The following is a 16,736-nucleotide window of genomic DNA, read 5'->3' on the forward strand; positions in this document are numbered from 1 at the left end:
TTCTATGCTCTGTGACAAGACTTCCTTTTTGACGGTAGCCAAGGGGTGGGGCACTGCGCTCATTTAGGAGGGGTGGTGAACAGGCTGTGTGAAGCAGAGCGGCCCAGTCGGGCTGGGGTTACATTCTGGCCTTTACTCCCCAAAGGGCAAAGGAGCTGCTATCAGCACCACTGCCCCCTTCCAGCAGGTGGCTGAGCCAGACAACATAATCTGAAGACAAAACTGCAAAGCTACACAGATTTTACTTGAACAGGTGAAAGCCCCAAAGCCTCAATGTGATTTTAAGCCTAGACGCTGAGCCTGCCCTACTCCCAGTTACATACACTGGTCTACATACATGTGTGTGTGTGCGCGCGCACACACACACACACACACACACACACACACACACACACACGATCATCTCAACAATCTCAGTCATTTCTGCCCCCTTCCTGATAGCAGAATGACCCCCACCACCAGAGATGTTCACACCCTAATCTTGTGAAATGTTACTTTGCATGGGAAAGGGACCTTGTGATTAAGCTAAGATTTTTGCGACAGGGAGATTATCCAGGTTATCTGAATAGGCCAGTGTAATCACAAGGGTCCTTAGAAGAGGGAAGCAAAAAAGGTCAAAAGTGGATGCAGGAGATGTGACAATGGAGTAATGTGATGCAGGGGCACAAGCCAAGGAATGCTTGGCTTCTAGAAGCTGGAAGAGGCAAGGAAACATTCTCTTATCAATGTCCAGGCCTGCCAACACCTTGGCTTTAGCCCTTAAGATTCATTTTGGACTTCCCGCCTCCAGAAGTCTAAATGAATAAATTCACATTACCATTGGGTTTGTGATAACTTGTTATAGCAGCAGTAGGAAGTGGATGCACTATCCTGATTTGGGGAACAAAGCTACCTTCCACATATTTTATTAGAAACATTTATTTAAAAAAAAATCTTTGGTGATTGAAAAGGAAGTGGTGTAATAGGCAGACAGACCAAAGTCCCCAGCTCCCCTCAGATTCCTCCGGCTGGCTTCTCTGCACATTCTCCAAGTTCCAGGCCTCTAGGCCACGGTCTCGGTGACCTCTGCTGGATGGTAGCTAACGGTCCCTTTGGTCCCACTTGGATGTCTACACGACAGGGAAGCCTAATCAGAAAAGTGGCCCCGGATCAGCTCATTTGTGTGCAATTTGCATGAAGCTGTTCTGGGCTCTACACAGGAAGTGGGGGTTGTGCCTGAGGGACAGGGTCAGTACAATACATACTTTTGCTGCCTGCTCATGTGCACAAGGAAGGCAACGCTGGTCACAGCGAAGAGGATGCCAAAGACCAGGGCCAGGATGTCACCTGTAGGGAGAGGAGAGACTGCCTCAGGGTGTGAGAGCCGGGAGGGTTCCCTCAGGGCCCACTTCCCTATGCCTGTATCCCCAGCCCAGCCCTAAATTCTCCAGCTGCCCCAGCAGATCAGAATCTAGAAGAGCCCAGCAAAGGGATGGAGATGGATACACAAGAAGGGGGGAAATAAGCACCTTTTTTCCTCCCTAAAAAATGAAGTAAAAGAGGTCATTTGGGAAGGACATGCTAGATTTTTGGAGCTTCATTCTGACCAACTCTTGCCAATAAAGGACCCCCCCCACTGTGATCTGACACTGTCCTATCGGGTTTGGAGGTCTGTTCTGCAGACAAGGAAGGGCAGTAGACTTGATCCTGACCAGCCCCTGGGACTAAACTGTGCCCAGGGTTGTCCCCAGCATCAGGAGCCAGAGGGGAGGCGCAGACTCACCAGCAGCGAGGCAGGAGTTCAGGTGGACTGAAGAGAAAAGGGAGACATTAGAGCCGGGGCTGTGACCACCAGCGACAGACAAATGCGGGCACACGGGAGGATGAGGGACCTGTGGCTGGGCAACAGCAACATGGGGTACCAGACGAAGCCGCACCTGGCTGGACAGCCTCGGCGGTCCGCTCCACTCCGGTAGGGAAGGAGGCCTCGACCGTTCGCCCATTCAAAGGCTGCGTGGCTCGGAAGTTCAGCTGTAGCCGCGAGTCCTCAGGTCCCCACAGGGAGTCAGAGAGGGAGTGGAGCTGTGGAGGTCATTAGACAGAGGAAGGAGGGCCCATGACAAGGAAGCGGGTTAAAGGCCTGTTCACAGACGGTACCCCAGGTCTCCACCCTCCATGCCCCCCCCCCTCTCCCACACCGCCCTTTCACTATGCCTCCTCTTTCTGGACCCCTTCTCCCACATCGCCACGTCCCCACATGTTCCAGCCCCCACCTGCTTAGCACTCAGTCTCACGGTCTGGTTGAAAACAGTCCAGATGACCCCTTGGGCACAGGGGGGTGTGGTCAGAGACCCCTCATATCGGAAGTAGCGGCTGAGATCGGAGGGCAGCAGTGCAGACACGTCCAGTCCTGGCACCCGAGTCTCTGAGTCTGCGGAGAGGACCCGTGCTGGAATCTCACCCAGATGGCCCCCCTCCAAGCTCTGGGTCTAGGGATACAGTTTCATATCGCGGAAGCCAAGCTGGCTCCGTTCCCTGAGACCACTGCCTCACTAAGTGCATCCCTTCCCCACACTCAGCACGAGACAACGGGGAGAAAGCAAAGGGCTCTGGAGCCCCGCAGAGGGCGAGAACTGCGCCTTAGCTGCTCCCCGTGCGGGGCGGGCAGGAGGCAGCCGGTCAATGGTTCTCTCTCATCACTGATGTTTCTCTCTCTCTCCCTCTCCCTCTCCCTTCCTCTCTGACCTCCATAGCTCCACACCCTCCGATTCCCTGTGGGGACCTGAGGACTCCTGGCTACAACTGAACTTCCGAGCCATGCAGCCTTTCAATAAAAAATTAAAAAAATAGCCCTGACCGGTTTGGCTCAGTGGATAGAGCACTGGCCTCAGACTGAAGGGTCTCAGGTTCGATTCCGGTCAAGGGCATGTACCTTGGTTGTGGGCACATCCCCAGTAGGGGGTGTGCAGGAGGCAGCTGATCGATGTTTCTGACTCTCTATCCCTCTCCCTTCCTCTCTGTAAAAATAAATAAAATATATTTTAAAAAAATAAAAATATGTGATGCTTACGAAGAATAGATAGTTCTCAGAAAAATTTGAGCTCCCCAGACTCAACCCCAGAAGTCTCAAACTTTTTGGTCTTATTTGGTTTTTGTCTTATTTTGGTTTTTTATTCGGTGTTTGGTTTTAAACCATAAAACCTGTGGGCAGAAGTTTGCCTTTGCGTGCTTGCCTCTGTTCAACTTCATCGTTATTATCAAGATCATAGTCATCCAGTTCACACATCAACCCTCTCCCTGTCGGGGAGCCCCATCTCCATACCTTCCTCAGCGATTTCTTTCAAATGAGACAGCAACTGCTCATAGGCACTGTTTTCTTCCGGGCCTTCCTAGGAGATGACAGTGCAGGACAGGTAATACCTGTATCAAGGGCCAGGACTAGAGGCCTGAAGGTGAGGTGGGGTTCCCAGAGTCCTCCCTCATTTCTCAACTTTGAGGATGCTGGAGGAAACACAAAATCTTATGTATTATTACTCAGAGCTGACTTACTCTGCAAACTAATCCAACAAGCTCTGCAGGCTAGTTTGCAATGGCAAATTGGAGGAGGAGGGGGAGGAGGGGGAGGAGGGTGGATCACTAAGACACAAGGCCTGCATGACCTGGGCCCCACTCCTGAAAACCATAATGACCTTTGTACTCATGTTAACTCTGCATTCACCTTAATAATCCATGTGATTGACTTGGAGCAAGGACATGTTCTTTCTGAGGCACTTCTCTGAACTTTGTGCTTTGAGGCTAGCGTTAAGGAGTCAGTTAGGGTGTGAATGAGCCTAGCACGTGTCTCAAGGTCTCTTCATTTTACCAGCTTCCTCTAATCACTGTGTATGTAGTCTTAATCATTACAGGTCCAAAGAAAAGAGGTCACTAAATGTTTCTTGAGACTTGGTTGCATTTCACAGAGGGGATATTATTGTTATGGAGGCATTAAAGAAATTACTCTTCCTGATGTCCACATTATTGCATCTGTCATTCCCTGAGTGGGCCATATTCTGAGTCTTTGCACATAACCATTTGCTCTGCATGAACATCTTTTCTTTCCCACTAGTGAAGTCTTCAAGTTTCACCTCCTCCGAGAAGCCTTCCCTGACCACCTCTTTTACTCTGTCCTTTGTGTATGTCTACCTATGGGCCACCCGTCACTGGTCACTGGCTGTGGACTCGTTGGAGACAAGGACCCACAGCTTCTGAATCCTTTGTTAGGCCCAGTGCCTCCCTCCTAGCGGTGTTGAATGAATGAACTAATGAGTGAATGAGGATAAGCAGGTGCCAGGGTGAGTGTGCTGCGATGGGTCTCTGGGGGGAAATACACTGAGCCTGGGGGCATGGGGAGGACGGGTGTGGGGGACGTCCAGGGCTCGTACCTGCAGAAAGGCGGCCAGCACGGCCAGGCCCCCTGGGCGCCCCAGGGCCTCGTCAACTGTGGCAAATGCAGTGCTGAGGTGAACCACGTGGACCTGGAGAGGACAGGTGGGTAGGAATGGGCAAGATCCCCCTCGCCGGCGCCCCCCTTCGCCCCGCGGCGGACAGCTGCACGCTCACCTCGGCAGGGAAACGGTGGCCGCCAACCGTGTGCTCCGAGCCGGGGCGACCGGCAGACCCCCAGTGCAGATGCAGCTGCAGGGCGCGGTACTCCCGCCCGGGACCCAGGGCCATCTGCAGCCCGGGGGGCAGAGTCAGCTGCACTGCGAGGGAGAGCCGGGGAGCCGGTGAGCGGGCTCCGGCCCGGCCCTGAGAGCCAGCCTAATCCCCGAGCCTCGCATCGTGGGGACGGTCCCTCTCCCCCAGGCCCCCCTCCCTCCCCCGTCCCCCATCCCGGAGAGCTCCCGCCCCTTCGCTGAGGCCCCGCCCCAGGGCCGCCTCACCGGTGTGGCCATTGTTTCGGAGGCGCAGCTCTGGGAGGGGCGGGAGCTCAAAGCCCAGGAGTTGCGGGGGCCGCAGGGCGGGGCTCAGGGCCGTGTGCTCCGGGCGGATGTCCACCGGGGACTGGAAGCGGCCGGCGCAGGTGGGGGCCACCTGGGGCCAGGGCGGGTCGCCTGCGGGGGCAGAGTAGGGACCGGAAGTCCAGGGGTAAGATCAGGAACTCCTAGGGAGGTGGGGCAGGGAAAGTGAAGAGGTGGAGTCCGGAGACACTGGGGCGGGAAATAGAAATCGGGCGTCCGGACGGGCCGAGGTGGAGGCCGCGGGTGGGACGCCCAGGACTAGAGTTCAGCGATGGCTGGGGGTCCGATCAGCAGGCGTGGGTGCCCAGATTGGGCCTGTGCGGGGGGCGGTTGTCTCACCTCCATAGCGCCAATGGCTGTGGTCGTCCCCTGCATGAATGAGAAGGGTTAGGAGTGCGATCTTGGAGCCCAGACCCTCCCCGCTGGCCAGAACGAGGTGCCCCCCCCCCCCCCGCCCCCACTAGCCGGGCTTCACAAACCCAGACGCCTTACAGAGGCACAGCCGGTAACAGAAATGCCTAAAGCTGAGATCCTACTGGCCCACCAGTTTGCAGCCACTGTGCTAGTAAAATGGGGGGACGGGGAAGGGGGGGTGTGACTCAGTCCCAGGCCCAAATCAGTAGAGCATCTTTCCTTTCTCCCTTACCTGTCCCTCCTCCCCGCTCAACCCTCTTTCCTTTCTGGTCTCCAACTCTTTTCCCAAAGTTCCTGGCTTGGGAGTCAAGATACCAGGGCCCCTACTGGCTGTTTCCTTCTTCCCAGGCCCGTTTCCTCACCGGTAAACTGAAGATGAGGTGCCCTCCACAAGCCCTCCTGCACTTCCTCCGGGGCCCCCATCTTCCCTCTCCGCTCCCCTCGTCCTCTTACTCCTCTCTACCCACGTTTTCTCTCTTTTTTATGTTTCTAGTATCTTGCTCCTCTCCAGCCTTCCCCTTTCTTTCCCGCCTCTTCCTACTCATCTCTTTCCATCTGGGCCTCATTGCTGTCTCCCCATCCATGCCCTTTCAGCTCTGACAGGGGGAAAGGGTCTGGTATCACCGGGACCCCTGGGGCTGGGGTTGTCAGAGTACAGGCTGCTCTCCCCCGAATGATCCCTGCCTGGGCGGCAGTTTGGTGAAAGGAAGCACAGACCTGGAGCCTAGATTTGGAGGGCTGATGGCCACTTACCTTTGTTCCTGTGGGTGTTGCTGGGAGCGGCAGTGGGTAGATCCTCTGCCTTCAGAGAGTCCTCTTCTGGTTCAGTCTTCATGCCAGGCGTGTCCTCCTCTCCAGGGAGGTCCTCTTCACTGGGCAGGTCCTCCTCGCCCACTGGATCATCTTCCCCAGATGAATCTCCTCCCATGGAGGGAGTCCCCTGCATCCGGGATGGGCTCTGGGGATGGGTAGGTACCAAGAGCAGCAGCAGCAGCAGCAGCTGCACAGTGGGGCCTGGAGCAGGAGCTGAGATCTGCAGAGGGAGCCAGGGCCGGGGGCACAGGGGAGCCATGTGGCTGACTGTACGGTGTCCCAGACACGGTGTGTACGGGGTGTACGTGCATTGGAAACAGGAGCTGGGTGGGGGAGGAGCAAGCCTGGAGGGGAGCAGGCTGACTCACAGAGCGCCCTTTTGTAGGGATGGAGCCAAAGTCCCTCCGTTCTGCCTGGCCCCGTGCCCCCTCCTCGATACCATAGCCTGGATTGGGGTGGGGTGAGGGCGGGTGTGTGCGCAGGCACAAGGTTATCGGGGTCAGGGTGTAAGCCTGGGACGTAAGGCACCACCTGGCACTGCACAGGCTTTCCCTGGCACCACCAGGCTGCCTGCCAGCCAGCCTCGGCTAACCCTGGCCTGCCTCCCAGCCCCAGGCAGGGAAGGGGAAAGACAGGGAGAGGGGAGCAGACCTTGTGGGCATCCCCTGCCCAGCCAGGGAGCAGGGAAGGGGGAGGGCAAACTGCTGCAGGAGCGCTGGGAGGGGGTAGGTGGGTAGGTGGGAGGTTAATTTGAGTATGAATGGAAAACTGAGTATATGTATGAGAGGGACTCTGATGGGTTTAAAGTAAACTTGTTTTTCATCATATTACACCTCTGCTCAAAAACTTTCATTGACTATCAAAGTATCTTCCATCTGCCCATCTTCTCCCTTTAGCTGACTTCCACATCCCTGCAAAATCTTACCCAAGATACCTTCCCATCTTATCTCTTCCTACTGTCCCTCATATTCCAGCCAAATTAAACCATTCATTTTCCCCCAAAATAACCGCCTTCCTTCATATAGTTCTCACTACTGGGAATGCCTGCCATTCACACCTTTTAAAAAATTTTTTAATTGATTTTTTAAAAATACGTCATTATTGATTTTTTAGAGAGAGAGGAAGGGAGAGAGAACCATCTACGAGAGAGAATCATTGATCAGCTCTCTCCTGTACGCCCCCTATTGGGAATCAAGCCCGCAACCCAGGCATGTGCCCTGACTGGGAATCAAACCGGCAACCTTCAAGTGCACCAGGAGACGCTCAAACAACTGAGCCACACTGGCCAGGGCAGCCATTCACTCTTATAGGTAACAAATATTTATTCAGTATATAACATATGTCAGGCACTGGTCTAGAAGTACCACTGAGACACAGCTGCTGTCCTGAGGAGCTCACTGTCTAGGGAGTGAGGGCAAACACTACCATAAGATTTAGGGGAGAGAGATGAATTCTGCCTCAGAAAGTAAAACAGAAGTAGGAAAATTTGGTCAGGGCTGTGAAGAAGTAGAAGTTCAATTCAGTAATAACAATGGGGAGGATGGTCCTCTGGGCAAAGGGGAGGCATCAAATATTTTGGGAGAATGACAGAATGTAATTCCCATATTAGGTCATGTTGAGGGCTGGTGTGGAGCATGGATTGGAAGGGGAGAGTGGGTGCTAGGAGACAAATGAGAGGACCCCAATATGGGCTTGGGGTTCCCAGTCTCTGCCTACTCAGTTAACGAACACTTATTGAGCCTCCTCCAATCCTCCAGGTACCGTTCTAGGCCCCAGGGATACAGCGTTGGACTGGAAACAGCTCTACTGTTCTGTAGCTCACATTGTAGTAAGGCCCCTATGGCTTCGACAAACCAGAGTAAGGCCATCTTAGAAGGTTCATAACTGAAACTAACATTCAGTAGGTATTGTGCATCTGTATGATTATAAAAGGTAATTAAATATATTGAACTATTTCTAATTCTGTTGGTAACTAGCCCCTCACTCCAGAGTGCTCCTGCTACCCCAGCTCCTTCCTGGGGACTCTCCCAACCTCCTCATGACCTCTTATCACAGCAAGGCTCCAGAATCCCACTAGAATGCCTGAGCCAGCTTCCACTCAGATGGATCAGTGTGTGTGCACCCACTACCATGTTAAATAGTCTTACTATCTCCCCTGTCTAAATCCCTTCTATTATTCAAGGCTCAGCTCAAAGGCCACTTCTTCCAGGAAGTCTTTCTTGATTAACTCTGCACTATAGGAGAGATTTCTGGTGCCTCAGCCCCCACAGTGCTTTGTCTGCCCTCGCTAATAACCTTGCCCACCATCTAATTCATATTAAGATGATTTATGACATTTTATCTGTTCTAATACCTTAAGCTCCATAAAGGCAGGGTTCAGTATTTGATTGATTGAGTCATTCTATTATTCAACAGCTATTATTGAGTATTTTTCTCTCGGCAGATCACCTTGCCTAGACCTGAGAAAACCCAGTTGACTAAGCTGACTTCCTTGCCCTTGGGGAAAGGAGCTCGTTGTCCATGACCTGTGCATGTTGAGCCACAACCGTTCCAGGAACATGATACCACATTTTTATGGCACCCCGTTTTATGCCTTGTCAGAGTGACTGCTATACTGTACACCAAAAACTTACATGGCTGAACAACAGCTGTCCTTGAAGCAATCATTTTAGAAAGTAATTAGTCTAACCCTCTAGATTGCCATTTCTGGAGCCAAAGTAAGAGCCCTCCATCGATGGCAATTTGATCCAGTGTGCACACTGGATGATCAGCTCATTGATTTGGTCAGCTGTGTTGTCAGCACCCTGGTGGGCCCCTGACACATGGAAGGTCCATGGTAATATCTAAATTGAATGGACCTACCTGGACAAGATGGAATGTGGAAACAAGTTATCTAGTTGAGGGGGAAGAGGTTATGGGAAGCACAGGAGACAGAAACACCATGCTAACTGGAGTCTGGGGTCCTTGTGCCTGGGCATCTTTCTTCAGCACTGATCCCAGCTTCATTTCATTTTCCCTCTTTCCAAATGGTCTGAATGTTTCCATCTTTTTCCTCTTTAGGTCTCTGTCAGGATCTCTTTGTATATTTCTGTGTGTCCACACATCTCCCTGCCCTCTCTGCTGCTTTCTCTCAGTGTTTCTGAGTCCAGATCTGTGTCCAGGTGCAGGTCTCCCTTTGTTTCCACATGCCATTCTGCATGGTGCTGCCTCTCTCTCGAGTTCTCTGTCTCTGTGTGTGACTGTGTCTTTGGTCTGGGTGGGGAATGTGGACTGTGACCTGGGATCATACCTTCCCAGCTGGGAGTCTGCCAAACTCCAAAACAGGTTTGAGCTCCCAGAGTCTTGTTCCCTGAGCCTCCCCAGGTTGGGACAGAGTGTACTCAGGACTGATTGACTGGGGCACCCCCCACCTGGTGCACAACCTTATTTAAGGCCAAGTCTTTGGTCCTTAGGGTCTGTTGGCAGAGGAGGGAGCTATTCGCTGGTGGGGAGGAGAAAAAGCCTCCCATTCCCCAGCCAGGGATTAGAAGCAAAGACCGATCAAAGCCCTTCTGGGGCCTTGAGGCCGACCTCATCATCTGTGTTATTTCTTAGGACTTCTGTGACAAACTACCACCAACTGAGTGGCTCAGAACAACAGAATTTCTCTCTCTCTGGAAGCCAGGAATCTGAAATCAGAGTGTTAGCAGGACCCTGCTCCTTCTGAAAGCTTTAGAGCCTCTTCTAGCTTCTGGCGGCTCCAGGAATTCCTTGGCTTGTGGCTGCATAACTCTGATCACTGCCTCTAACGTCATAGGGCCTTCTCCCTGTCTCCCCACGGTGCCTCTTTTCGGAACGTGCCATTGGCTAGAGTCCACCAAGATAACCCAGAACAATCTTATTTCAAGATTTTTTTAGCTTAATTACATCTGCAAAGACCCCTTTTCCAAATAAGTTCATAATCACAGGCTGCTGGGGTTAGGGTATGGACATATCTTTATGGGGACCACCATTTAGCCCACTGTGACATTAGCCATTTTAGAACTGATATTAGCCATTTTTAGCACAGGATGAGAAGAAATGGGCTTATGTTGGAAATTCTCATGCGGTCAGCCCTTATCCCTCTTCATATTCTTTGTAGGCATTTTCATCCACTTTCATGGTTTCTACAAGCTCATGACAGACACGTATCCCAGGGTTGGACTCTCTTCTCCACGTCAGATCCAGAAGCACCTGCCTCATTAACATCCTACATCCTTGGTGATATTATTGAGTTGCTGGATTAAGCTAACCCTACGTGCATCTGGACTTTTCAGTTGCATAAGCTAATAAAATATCATTTAGCCACTTTGAGTTTACTATTACTTACTTATGACATAGTCTTACTGGTATAAATTCCCTCCATGGCTTGGCCTCTCTCTGTCTCTCCGGTCTCCTTTTTCATCATTCTCTCCTTTGCAATTTATGCTCTCTTACTGAACTTCTAGCTGTTCCTTGAATGCACTGTGCGTGCGTGTGTGTGTGTGTGTGTGTGTGTGTGTGTGTTATCTCCAAACTTTGTTCATGCAGTTTGTCTCTCTCACCTCTACTGCCAACCCTGCTCCACCAAGTTTTACTCATTCTTCAGGTATCAATTCACATTGTTACTTCCTCCAAGAAGCCTTCCCTGACTCCTAGATGGGGTCACTCCTGCCCGCATAAAAGCCTATGCATCTTTTGTAATGTTTATCTCACTTTATGGCGACTCCTTACCATGTCTGCCATGCTAGACTATCAGCATCAATAACAGCAGAGGCCATATTTCACTGTCCATTGTTTCATCTCCATGCCTAGTACAGGATGTGGCATATAAGAGGCATTTAATTTTTGTGTAATAACTGATAATTGTTGTTCAAAGCATCCCTAGGGCTTCTCCAGCATCCAGTTAGTTGAAAGCAGAGGTTGAGGGTAATTAAAGAATAGAGAGGTTGTTGGCTGCCTCTGACCTTCTCCCACTGGTCCTGCCTTCCTTTGGCTTTGGGGATAACGTTGGGAGTAGAGAGTCTGTCTGTTCCAGGTAGACTATGGGGTGTGCCTGACTTGCTCTGGGAGAGACGTGGTCTCCAGGAAATCAGTTGTCTGTAATTATACTCAGTGTGTCTTCACGACATTTCCCTCTTCTTCCTCCCCCGTCTGAGCTCACAGTAGGCTCTATAAAGCACCCTCACACACTGGCAGCACACCCAAACACACCCACCACCACTGCACCCCAAGGTGCTGTGCTGTTCTCATCACCTGGGCTCACGATGATACCCATGGGGTTATCTGTCCCCTTCCTCACTTGAGATCTTGGTGCAAATGGTCCCACATTCTCTTGAGACCAGGCTTCCCACTATACGGGATCACCAGTCTCCTTGGGACCCATTCCAAAGTACAGTCTGACCCAAACTCTCTCTTTCCTCCACCAAGCCCATTAAGTTGTTTCTCCCCAATCAAAGACCAGCATTTTTCCTTTCTCAGAATGTTTAGAATGTCAGAGAGCTAGAGGAGACCTCAGATCCCTGACAGTAACTTGGTTCTTGGCGTGGGGCCCAGATTCCTAGGAGTCCAGAATAATAGGGATGGGGTCTAAAGTCTGTTTAAAACCTGAGTTTTTAATATATTTTTTTCTGATTACAAAGTAATGCATGCAAGCTCAAGCAGAAAACCTAGGAAAGGCAGAAAAGTCCTATTCACCACCCCTTTAATCTCAATGATCCCGTACCTGGCACTGAGTAGGTCTTTAATAAATTATTCTCAATCTCATCACCAGAGATAAAAACCACTGTTTTATCCTTTTAGTCATATATATTATACATAAATGAGATCATCTTGTGCAAACAGCTGTATAGTCTGCTTTTGTTCTCTCAGCAATACACTATGTACCTTTCTCTATATTGATAGCTTTTTAACATCATTTTAATGCTTTCTTATTATTCCTTTAAATGGCTGTACCACATTTTTCCTAGCCAATTTACTACCTTTGGACATTTAGGTTATCAGTTGTTACAATGTTGTGCTTCACATCTTGGCACATATAATCTTGTCCACATATCTACTTCTTTAGAATGCATTGCTAGGCGATTAAAGGCACACTTTAAAATTTCGCATACATACTGACAAAAAGGCACTGCCAATTGACCCTCCAGAGCTAAAAAAGGAAAATCTGTTATATACTGTCTTTGACTAGGTATCACAGGCTAATCAACTGCAGGCTTGCCGTTGGCCATAATTAAGCAATTCAGAACCATTGTGTTAGTTATTGACACCTGCTGACTGGAAGCTAATTGGCTGTAAGTTTTGGAATAAGAAACAAAGTTAGTAACTTAAAACCTATAAACTTTTAAATATATATACATATTTTTTTTTATTGATTTTAGAGAGTAAGGGGGAGAGAGAGAGATAGAAACACCAATGAAGAGAATTACTGATTGGCTGCCTCCTGCACACCCCACACTGGGTCGAGCCTGCAACCCGGGCCCTGACCAGGAATCAAACCGTGACCAGGTTCATAGGTCGACACTCAAACACTGAGCCACGCCGGCGGGGCAAAACCTATAAACTTCTGTCCGGAGGCCAAAATATTTCAAACTTTTTGACGAGAGTCCCTAACTGTAAAGAAGCATTGGAAACGACTGAACCCCAGCGTCTGGCATGGGCCCAGTGCAGAATATGTACTGCAGCTATTGCGCCTTTCCCAATTCTACCGATAGGACACAGGCCCTGCCAGTGTCTGCACCCCCACGTCTGCTGGCTCAAAGTCTAGGCTGCTGCCCCAATTAGACCCACTCAGGAGAGTCCCTCACTTGCCCCACTCGGCTGTTCTCCGACGGACGTCACGTACCTACAGCGCCGCCCTGGCGGTGGGGCGAGGCCCTCGCGGAGACGGGACGCTGCTTGGCAGGTTCCCGCGCATGCTCCGTCCTGCGCGTAGCCTCCCGGCGCCAGGGGGCGCGCTCCTCCACGCTGCCCCGCCCCTGAGCGGTTGGCATTTGAATCTCCGGCGGGCTGTGGCCGGAAATGTCCACCGGTCAGCTAGGCATGGAGAACCCGGGCCCCAGGGCCCGGTGCCCGGTGCAAGAGCAGCGTGCCCGTTGGGAGCGGAAACGCGCCTGCACCGCCCGGGAGCTGCTGGAGACCGAGCGGCGCTACCAGGAGCAGCTGGGGCTGGTGGCCACGGTGGGGGCCCCGCGTGCCCTCTCGAACGGGGCGGGGAGCCCAGGGTGTGGGAGGGTCTCTGCGAGGTCGGTGATCCCGAGTACGGGGGTCTTGCTCTGTCCTCCTGCATCTGGGGGCTGCGCAGACTTCTGCAGATTCTAGCCGCGCCTTGGCATTGCCTCTTTCTGCAGACCATAGGCCGGTGTTCTCTCTCCGCAGTACTTCGTGGGGATCCTGAGAGCCAAGGGCACCCTGCGACCGCCCGAGCGCCAGGCCCTGTTCGGGCCCTGGGAGCTCATTTACGGCGCCAGCCAGTGAGTGTAAGGGGCGTGGGGAGGGAAGGAGGGAGCGCCTTGGCTTCTGGCCCTGCGCGGGGAGACCCAGGCTCATATTCCGAGGCTGCCAGTGACCTCACCTGTGGTCTTGGCCCCGTGCCCCCGTTCTCCACCTGTAAAATGGGGTAACAGCACTACCCACGGGTCAGGGTTAGAAGAAGGAAATGCGGTGCTTGAGCAGTTCGTTGGCAGCTCTTTTATTGTCCGCACCCACGCAGAGAGCTGCTTCCCCGCCTGGAAGGAGGGCACTGGGGGCAGGGGCTGGAGGGCTTCTGCCCCCACCTGGAGCTCTACACCCAATTTGCTGCCAACGCAGAGAGGTCCCAGACCACCCTGCAGGTAACTTGAAGGTGACCTCACGTCCTTCCTCTCTTGCCCCATACATTTCCTCTCCATCTGGAGACCCAGACTTCAAACGGTCCCTGCATTTATAGAGCCCTCTGGGTGTCCCGTTCTGTGCTAAGTTCCCTGTAGGGAGACAGGGGTTCTCTCGGGAGCACACGGCTTGCTGCGGGCTGGGGATGTGTACACAGGTGAATACAATGTCAGGAGAGGCTTCTCTCTCTGCTGCCAACCCTTCCCCCCCTCACTCCAGGAACAACTAAAGAAAAGCAAACGTTTCCGGAGGTTCGTGAGGCTTCAGGAAGGCCGCCCCGAGTTTGGGGGCCTTCAGCTCCAGGACCTGCTCCCTTTGCCTCTGCAGAGGCTTCAGCAGTGAGTGAACTCTCCCCGACTCAGCCAGCTTTTCTCAGTCTCTCACCTTTGTGGGACTCATGGGGTCTATCCCAATGCCTCTCTCCTGGGACAAATTGCTCCCCAAATCCTTTTTGCAAGAGTAAACGAGAACCCACTGGAGTACCTGGAGTCTGCAGCCTCAGCTGGGGCTGTGGAACTCTGCACTGAAGCGCGGGGGCTTGCAATGGGTTAGTGACACAGGACTTGGAAGAATTTGCTGAGATGAGAGGCTGGTCCAGTTTAGAATTTCTGAAGAGTCTGCTCCTGACTCTTCAGGGTGGGATGGGAAAGGGTGATGTGGTGTGAGGCCAGGTTTTGAAAGAGGGGATACAGAGCCAGAGCAGATCTTTCCTGGCTTTGCAGTGGAAGTATGTGTAAGGGGTGATGTGTGTGTCAGGCAGAGGGAATGTTTCCCAGCTCCACGTCCCCTCATAGACTTCAACTGTCTAATTCTAGGTATGAAAACCTTGTTGTTGCGTTGGCTGAAAACACAAGTCCCAACAGCCCTGACCACCAACAGCTCACACGTATGTTCTTGCTCTGCCAAAACTCAAAGACAGAAGGCTGCCTTTCTTGTATCCCTTTTGGGTTGTGACCTCCAACAATGTCTGGTATGACCCTGTCTTCCTTTGACATGTACATGATGTTCCTGTTGTCCTGCCTGCTCTTCAACAAGTTAGACCCTCACCCTGGTTCCCTAGGGAGGAGCCTTTCTCCACCACCAGTCCCCAGAGTCAAAGATGTGCTGGGAATGGGGTTGGGGATGTTATTCCAGGGGCTGCTCGGCTGATAAGTGAGGCTGCCCAGAGAGTTCACACCATTGGTCAGAAACAGAAGAATGACCAGCACCTCCGGCGTGTCCAGGCCCTTCTCAGCGGCCGCCGGGCAAAAGGGCTCACCTCAGGTAGTCTGCATCCTTCCCCTTCGCCCTCAACCTGCCCTTTTCTTACTCACCCCTCTTCCGCTATATTGATTGCCAGCACGTACCCAGTTTCCTCAGCCTCCCTTTCCTTTTATGCCCACGGATCATGGTCCTGGAGCTGCCTTAGAATAATAACAGCTTTCTCATCCCCCAGGTCGCTGGTTCCTACGCCAGGGCTGGCTGTTGGTAGTGCCTCCCCGTGGGGAACCTCGGCCCCGAATGTTCTTCCTGTTCTCTGACGTGCTTGTCGTGGCCAAGCCTCGGCCCCCATTGCACCTGCTGCAGAGTGGCACCTTTGTCTGCCGGGCCGTCTACCCCATGGCCCAGTGTCAACTCCAAAGGGTCTTTGGCCACTCGGGGGGCCCTTGTGGTGGACTGCTCAGTGTAAGTAATAAGGTGGGAGTCCTAGGGAAGGTAGGAGAGGCCGAACATATACCTCAAACACCTGTGCACCTGTTTATCTCCTTGGCCTGGACTCTTGTCATAGGAATTGGGCCAGCTACATTGAGAGAGGATACCTGGGTCTTCGGGTTCATATCTAGTTCTCACATGAGTCCTGAGTGACCCCATGGGAGCAGCAAGGCCTTCAGCTTTAGCCTGGACCTTTCTGAGCCATGCATTAAGAGGTGGTCTCTCCCCAGCTGTCCTTTCCTCATGAGAAGCTACTGCTTATGTCCACGGACCAGGAGGAGCTGTTGCGCTGGTACCACAGTCTGACCTTGGCCATCAGGTAGGTTGTCTCTCCTTGGTAAGTGTTGGGATGAGGCCCAGGAGCAGGAGATGAGCAGCTCTGATCCTGTCTCATGTCCTACATCTGCGGGACACCACCCCACCACCCCTACCCCGTAGTTGATCAGAGTATGACTAGAGTGCTCATGCCAATACCTGAACTGTCTTCTCTCCACAGCAGCCAGAAGAACTAGAAGAATCTTATGAATTCCAGAACCCAGGATACTTCAGGGATAGGTCAGGGTCAGGAGCACAAAACTAAACAAAACACAGAACCCTTCATGTTTTGAGAAGGGTCGTTTTGTGTTTGCCTGGGGCTGGGTTATCTGACCAGCTCTTAAGAATCAGGAAACCAAGTCTGACCCATGTGAACCTCCACTGCACCAGCCCCTCCAGCACAGATGAGGGGATTCGGGGCTGATGAGCTTGGTGCTATGTCTATGGCCAGTCGTTTATCAAGGCGATGGTTTTGCAAATGTGGCTATTTTTATAGTTTTATTTTCCTACTGGATTTGAGTAAAGTTTTTTTGTGTCTTTGGAAAGGCCTGTTTCAGCTGTGTGTATGAGCAAAGGGATGTTTGTGCCCGGAGGCTGGCCTGACGGGGCCTCAGGAGTATGAGGAAAAGGACTGGAGCTCCCTCTGTCTTCTCCGCT

General features: G+C 52.2%; 2 protein-coding genes across 7 annotated transcripts; one reads left to right on the plus strand and one right to left on the minus strand.

Moving 5' to 3' along the window:
* Nucleotides 1-909: 909 nt before the first annotated feature.
* CA9 (carbonic anhydrase 9) lies at nucleotides 910-13,198 on the minus strand. Of its 5 annotated transcripts, none has more exons than XM_079790898.1 (12): nucleotides 13,052-13,198; nucleotides 6,147-6,426; nucleotides 5,319-5,348; nucleotides 4,902-5,072; nucleotides 4,579-4,721; nucleotides 4,401-4,493; nucleotides 3,302-3,368; nucleotides 2,253-2,410; nucleotides 1,917-2,061; nucleotides 1,763-1,789; nucleotides 1,245-1,326; nucleotides 910-1,109 (listed from the first exon to the last, which is right to left on the minus strand). In XM_079790898.1, exons 1-12 carry the CDS (start codon nucleotides 13,193-13,195, stop codon nucleotides 1,043-1,045), a joined length of 1,407 nt encoding a protein of 468 aa, XP_079647024.1. In that variant the 5' UTR covers nucleotides 13,196-13,198; the 3' UTR covers nucleotides 910-1,042. The 5 variants fall into 5 exon arrangements, with proteins under 5 accessions (XP_079647024.1, XP_079647023.1, XP_079647026.1 ...); XM_079790897.1 differs by having other exon boundaries at nucleotides 910-1,126; XM_079790900.1 differs by having other exon boundaries at nucleotides 910-1,126; nucleotides 13,010-13,188.
* On the plus strand, nucleotides 13,198-16,735 carry ARHGEF39 (Rho guanine nucleotide exchange factor 39). 2 transcript variants are annotated; one of them, XM_079790903.1, is made up of 9 exons: nucleotides 13,198-13,382; nucleotides 13,581-13,675; nucleotides 13,915-14,035; nucleotides 14,292-14,410; nucleotides 14,888-14,958; nucleotides 15,207-15,335; nucleotides 15,508-15,737; nucleotides 15,995-16,083; nucleotides 16,264-16,735. In XM_079790903.1, exons 1-9 carry the CDS (start codon nucleotides 13,224-13,226, stop codon nucleotides 16,274-16,276), a joined length of 1,026 nt encoding a protein of 341 aa, XP_079647029.1. In that variant the 5' UTR covers nucleotides 13,198-13,223; the 3' UTR covers nucleotides 16,277-16,735. The 2 variants fall into 2 exon arrangements, with proteins under 2 accessions (XP_079647029.1, XP_079647028.1); XM_079790902.1 differs by having other exon boundaries at nucleotides 16,261-16,594.
* Nucleotide 16,736: the final 1 nt, after the last annotated feature.

Source organism: Cnephaeus nilssonii (assembly GCF_951640355.1).
Source record: "Cnephaeus nilssonii genome assembly, chromosome: 14".
Lineage (NCBI taxonomy): Eukaryota > Metazoa > Chordata > Mammalia > Chiroptera > Vespertilionidae > Cnephaeus > Cnephaeus nilssonii.